This window comes from Peromyscus leucopus, unplaced genomic scaffold, assembly GCF_004664715.2.
Source record: "Peromyscus leucopus breed LL Stock unplaced genomic scaffold, UCI_PerLeu_2.1 scaffold_463, whole genome shotgun sequence".
NCBI classification, from domain to species: domain Eukaryota; kingdom Metazoa; phylum Chordata; class Mammalia; order Rodentia; family Cricetidae; genus Peromyscus; species Peromyscus leucopus.
The window spans coordinates 344,001-350,000 of record NW_023505358.1 but is presented as its reverse complement, the minus strand read 5'-3'; the positions used below and the strand labels follow the sequence as shown (position 1 = coordinate 350,000).

Here is a 6,000-nt window from a genome sequence, read left to right as displayed (position 1 = left end):
ATGCTCTCTTAATAGGTTGGGGATATATTGCTGTTTTCATGTTGTATTTTTCTCAAACAAGTATGATGGCTTACTTGCCTTTATCAATAGATGCCTTGCTTATGACTACTGCCACAGATTATAATGTATTAATAGTGACACTCCAGTTGTTTAATCCTCTCTAAGGAAAAAAATGTGTTTCTTCTTCCATTGTATAAGGACATTCACTACAGTTTCACTTGCCCATGCTTATTCAGTGAGTTAAGCCACAAATATTTTCCTAAAGAAAGCCTTGGATGATAATGTAATGTTAGTTATGGGTACCATCCTCAACAGTAAGAAAAGGGAGGAGGGAAAGTACATTGTATGTTGACTGCAAATTGGTGATCCTGTGCTGGGAGAAAGCGTAACTTATTGTGAGCTAGGTTTTGTTTAAACTGGTTATTGTGATAAGTACCTACCTATGTTTCTATCATATCTCTGTAACTTACCTGGGAAATTTTTATCGTTTGATCTAAGTTATCTAAGTGTTGATCCTTCCTCATTGTCTCTGTTAACTGTGAGGGATTTCTCATAGCCAGTAGCAGGTTACAGCACTGACCATTTCTCCTACAAGTTGTATATAAACATTTAGCAACAGCATAAAAACTGAGTGGAGGCAAAACAGAAATTGTTTAAAACTATTTTCAAAATAAAATGTAATTATTCTTTTATTCAGTTCGATAATTTAACTTTGATACTGTAATATGTACCATATAAAACTTTACCTTGGTCCTCTTTTGCAGAGTGGATGCGTTCCTTAAAAAAGAGGACCAAGGTGAAGTGCATGTTGGAGATGAGAACATGAAAAACCTGTCTGATTTTTCATGTTCTCATCTCCAACATGCACTTCCATGACACTTTGCTGAGGGTGTTAAAATAAAGCAACCAGGATAGATAGTTAATGGTCAGTTTGAGTATTGCTCTCTTTTAAGATACACATGGATGGAAATACTTGTTTCAAAATTGTGCCAATTGAGGATGAAGAAGTGCTCAGTGATTAGGAGCACTTGCTACTCTTGCAGAGTGTCTCGGAACCACATTTTGTGGTTCACAACCACCTGTAACTCCAGCTCCAGAGGGATCTGATACCTCTGCACACTGTACTGAGGTATACATAGCCATGTAAGACACATACGTACAATCAAAACTAAAACAAATCCTTTAAAAAACGGTTTCAGTTCTGCAGGGAGGAACATGCTTGTAGTTGAATGAGAGACCTAACTGAAAATGCGTAAAACCATTTCTTTAGTCAAACTAAACAATTTCTGTTTTGCTAAATGGTTATGTACATTTGTATGTTTTATGTAGTATTTTCATTTAGAATAGAATCATTGTATCGTTTTTTTTTTTTTTTTTTTTTTTTTGGTTTTTCGAGACAGGGTTTCTCTGTGTAGCTTTGCGCCTTTCCTGGAACTCACTTGGTAGCCCAGGCTGGCCTCGAACTCACAGAGATCCGCCTGGCTCTGCCTCCCGAGTGCTGGGATTAAAGGCGTGCGCCACCACCGCCCGGCTTGTATCGTTTTTTTTAAGACACCTAGCCGTAGGAAGATAATGCTTTTGCATCTTGCTGTTTCAGGACACGATGTGTTCCCCCGTTGCCAGATCAGGAGCCTACAAGTTCTGAAAATACATTGGCTTTGATGGATGACTCTGGATGTGTTTTATCAAATGAGCAAAGAAGCGAATCTGCAGAGTTGTCCCAGCATGTTGTGGAGAGCTGTAGTCCCCATCCCTTCTACCACTGCTCTTGAGAAAAAGCCGTGCACCACCCTGGAGAATCCTCCATCTTGTCACTTGCAGTTCTTGCAACATCTGCTCGAACTGAAGAAACTGAGAGAATCCAGTAGTCTGAAAGTGTACCTAACCCACTTTGAAAAAGACTCCTCCACAGTTTCTGATTCTGTTTCACAGTTGTTAGATGGCCTGATCACGTTTTACCGTAACCCGAAACTCCCTTTCTCAAGCTTTTGGACGGAAGCTGTTGCTACATTAGCTAGACTGGCGAGTGATTTTAATTTATCTAATCATATTCTTAAAAAATGTTCAAAGAAGTTGGAAGAATTTGAGAAAACTCTACTTCAGGCTATTTTAGGGAACAGCAGTATAAACCGGGTAAGTAATATATAATATATTATCTATTTATGATTTATAATCTAAGTAATTTCAGTGAACATGCCTTTTGGTGGAGATATTTGGTGGTTCTTTTGCATTTGTGGCTGAGAGTCTGTAACTGGGCCTCTGTACCTGTTTTCTTTCAACTCTGCTAACAAGAAGGTTATGTGAATGAATATTGGTGAGTCTGAATGCCTAAAAGGAAATGCCCCGGGCATATCAGGACCATGCTTCTTTCAAAGGGAAGTAAGTGGAGGCGTATAGCAAAGGAGATATATGAATACAGAATATAAACAAATAGGTAAAAACCTATTTCTAAGTTTTATGTATATTTAAAAAGCTTTAGTTATACTTGCAGAAAATTTAAATGTGTTGTGTGATACTAGTAAAAAATTACATCCACACTTTTTAGTATTTAAAATTTTTACTTATTTTGTCATTGATTTTTTTTTGTGATTGTAATATAATTGCAGCATTTCCCTCTTTCTTCTCCCTCTCCAGTCTTTCTCTTACAGCCCTCCTTTCTGTCTTTCATAGTCATGGCTGGCCTCCACTTACATATCCATATTTATTGAGCACCTCAAAATGGTATTTATTGTTCTTCATTCTTTCAGAGATAATATCAGTAAAGCCTATGAAGGATGGATTTAGGAATTGCTTTATTGATCCGAACATATTAGTGAGGTGAAATGAACTCTCCTCTGCTCATCTCGCCCAAGGACTAGCCCCACAGAGAGTTCATTCCCTGGTGTCAATCAAAGGGATTGTAATTGGTAAAATTATTTTTTAAAGTTATATAGGAGTTAACAGTTACTATGAAGTCTTAATTTCATAATATTTTCTATTTCTATAATAGCAATAAACAAATGACAGAACCAAGTTGATATAGGTAACAGGTGTATTGTTATAGGATTAAGTAGTCAGAGAAGGTGCATACTTATCTTTCATATGATCTGTTTAAATTCTGATTTAAAATAATATAATGGAAAATATAGTTACACTATCATAATAAAGAGTTATATTCTTTATGACTTGTAAAAAGAAATAAGTTGTAGATGAACAGTCTTATTAAATAAGAAACACAGAGCCAAATGCAGAGTTAATAGCCCAAGAGGTCAGAGCAATAGCTAAGAGCTAAAAACCTTACCCTTCACTGCCGCTGCTGTCCTTCTCAGCAAAAGACCTACATCCTGTGTGTTTGTCCTTTTTATTGACTTTCTGTTCTGCCTTCTCATTGGTTGTAAACCCAACCACATGACCTCCTCCTCACTGCCTGTCTATACAGACCTCCAGGTCTTCTATGGTTGGTATTGAGTTTAAAGGTGTGTGTCTCCATGCTGGCTGTATCCTTGAACACACAGAGATCTGTCTGTCATGTGATCTGGGTTAAAGGTGTGCGCCACCACTGCCTGGCTTCTACAATGGCTTGCTATTAGCTCTGACCCCCAGGCACTTTATTTATTAATATACAAATAAAATCACATTTTAGTACAAATAAAATATCACCATAATAAGTCAGGGTTTTTGTTTGTTTGAATGTCTAAGGATGCAATTCTAATTCTGCCAGTGTTTGAAAAGTTAGCTGAGTGGTCACTTTATTAGAATTAGTTTGTCCCATCTGCAAAAAGGTGGAGACAGAGAAATAAGCAAAGAGAGAAGCCTTGGGTCAGAGTTGTTTCTCTCTCCCTTCATTCCCCAGTTCACCTAGATGGGCATGTCCTGTCTGTCAGCAGAGAATGTTTGTGTGCTCTAGTCTCTCCATAGGCAAATCAGACTAAGTATGCATTTTCCACACCTTACCCATGGCCTGATCCACTGCCATCTCCAGTTTCCTCTTTTCATGAACCACAATAAGCTCTGAGGGAAACCAGAAGCCCATTTACTGTGTTCTGAGTCCTGCTCTGCACTAGCCTCACATGATCTAATGATCAGTCACAGTATTAAAGACAGTCTGATGCAGAAAGGAGGAAGATAGGCTCAGGCTCATTAGCCCATTCATCTACTAAGGGAGCCCAAGAGTCAAGATTGATCTTCCTCATTCTCAGCCCCATCCACTACCAATTCAGAAATTCTAGTCACTTGCAGAAATTGTCTGACTATTATTCTAAATCTAAGAGGGAAGAACTAGGGCACACTCAGAACACTTCACAAGAAAACTGAAGTCCGACACTGTAAACAGCTCTGTGTCCATCCAATATCTAGGATTCACTCATGTACTTTTGGGCTCTAAAGGACTTGGGCAGCTCTATTTCTCTGGCTCTCCCTGCCAGAGCACACACAGCACATCTGGTCATCACGCATCATGGCATTTCCTTTGGCTTTTATGCCACCAAAACCAGTATCATGTGGGAGACTCTTAGACATTACCAAGTTTGGCTGACAGAAAAGATGCAGCCTTGGGCCCCATGGATCATAGTCTCTGCTGAATCCTAGGAAATACTTTATATCAGATTTACTCAGTGATACTGGTCTCACATTAGTCACAGCTGCCATAGCTGACAAGCAGGCTTGGCCCTCTCTCACAGATTTGCCTCTCGTGCCCATCTCTTTCCTATCTGATTCCAGACAAACAGCCTGGAGACCTTTCAGGAGATAATTGGTTATGAGAGGTTTACACTGTGACTTGGCCCAGAGTCTGATGTCACCCAACTAAAAGAAGTTACATTCAAGTCATGGGTACTTTTAGATTTGGCAAGCAGAGTTTCAGACATACTCAGCCTGCATTCAGGCACTGATATTTATCAACCATTACAAAAACTGGCTATGTATAGCCACCTTTTCTATTAGATCTCACTACATGGCCATCATGCCAAGGGTTCAAGGTTGCCACAAGTAGCACTTATACTTGAAAACAGTCACAGAGAGGGTAGCTGTATAAGGGGAGAGATATAAAGCCATCCCTGGCAGAGTAGAAAGTATTCTAATTAGGAGGAAAGCAGACATCTGCAAAGACACTCAGCCACCAAGAGAATACTCTACTCTCTTGGAGATCCCTGGCCACAGAGGCCAGGCAGTGTCAGGCCAATTGCATGATGTTGGAGATGGAAAAGCAGGATCAGAGAAAGTAAAATTAGATGCTACATACTCCGTTTTAACCAGAGGAAGCCAGCACCTCGCATGTTAATTCCAGGTACTCAGAATATGGCAGTTTGACTGCAGAGCCCCAGATCTGACACCTTCTGTTCTCCTGGCCCTAGAAATGAGTGCTTTCTGCTTCACCCAGTCTGCCCCTCAGCTGTCAATGGAGACTTTTCTGAATCCTGAAGGTGATTCTTTTACTGACAGCACTTGGCAGGGATTGTGAAGTATGTAGGAAATACTGGAACTTATAACATGGGTCTCATCTACTAAAAAGCAATTTGACTCTCATTCATGCCAGGTCAGCTTCCGGCTGTGGAAACTTTCTACCCTGTTGGTTACTCACTTTGTGTTTCTCAGTAGAGGATACCATTATAGGCCAGGCCTGTGCACTAAATAAATAAATGATAGATAGATAAATAAATAAATAGAGTCCCCCCCCTGTGCACTAAACAAATGAACAAATAAATAAATAAATAGAACCCATGGATCAAAGATATCCCAATGGCAAGGACACAATCTAGAGGAGCTTTTGTTAACAACTACCTCATAAAGAGGATGTATAGGACATCTTCCAGATCGTCTTTGTCTCCTTCTCCAGAGCATCCTTGGAATATAATACAGACATGGGGATAGGTACCCATATGCCCTTCCTTATTAGCAATCATGAAAGAAGGCAGGGCCTATTCAGAGTATTTGATCTGTATGACTCTTTAGTATCTTTTAATACTTTAGGAATTTCTATTCATATAAGGTCTAAGATTCAGAAAAACTCTGGAGTAGATGTTC

The 6,000-nt window shown here is 39.4% G+C and overlaps 1 protein-coding gene across 1 annotated transcript in view; it reads left to right on the top strand.

The window, feature by feature from the left end:
- Nucleotides 1-1,617: 1,617 nt before the first annotated feature.
- The window catches only part of LOC114700263 (meiosis-specific protein MEI4), a 101,239-nt gene continuing 96,856 nt past the window's right edge, over nt 1,618-6,000 (top strand). Inside the window, 2 exon segments of the mRNA XM_037201936.1 lie at nt 1,618-1,738; nt 1,740-2,133. Coding sequence (XP_037057831.1) covers nt 1,662-1,738; nt 1,740-2,133 — 471 coding nt within the window. The 5' untranslated portion in view covers nt 1,618-1,661.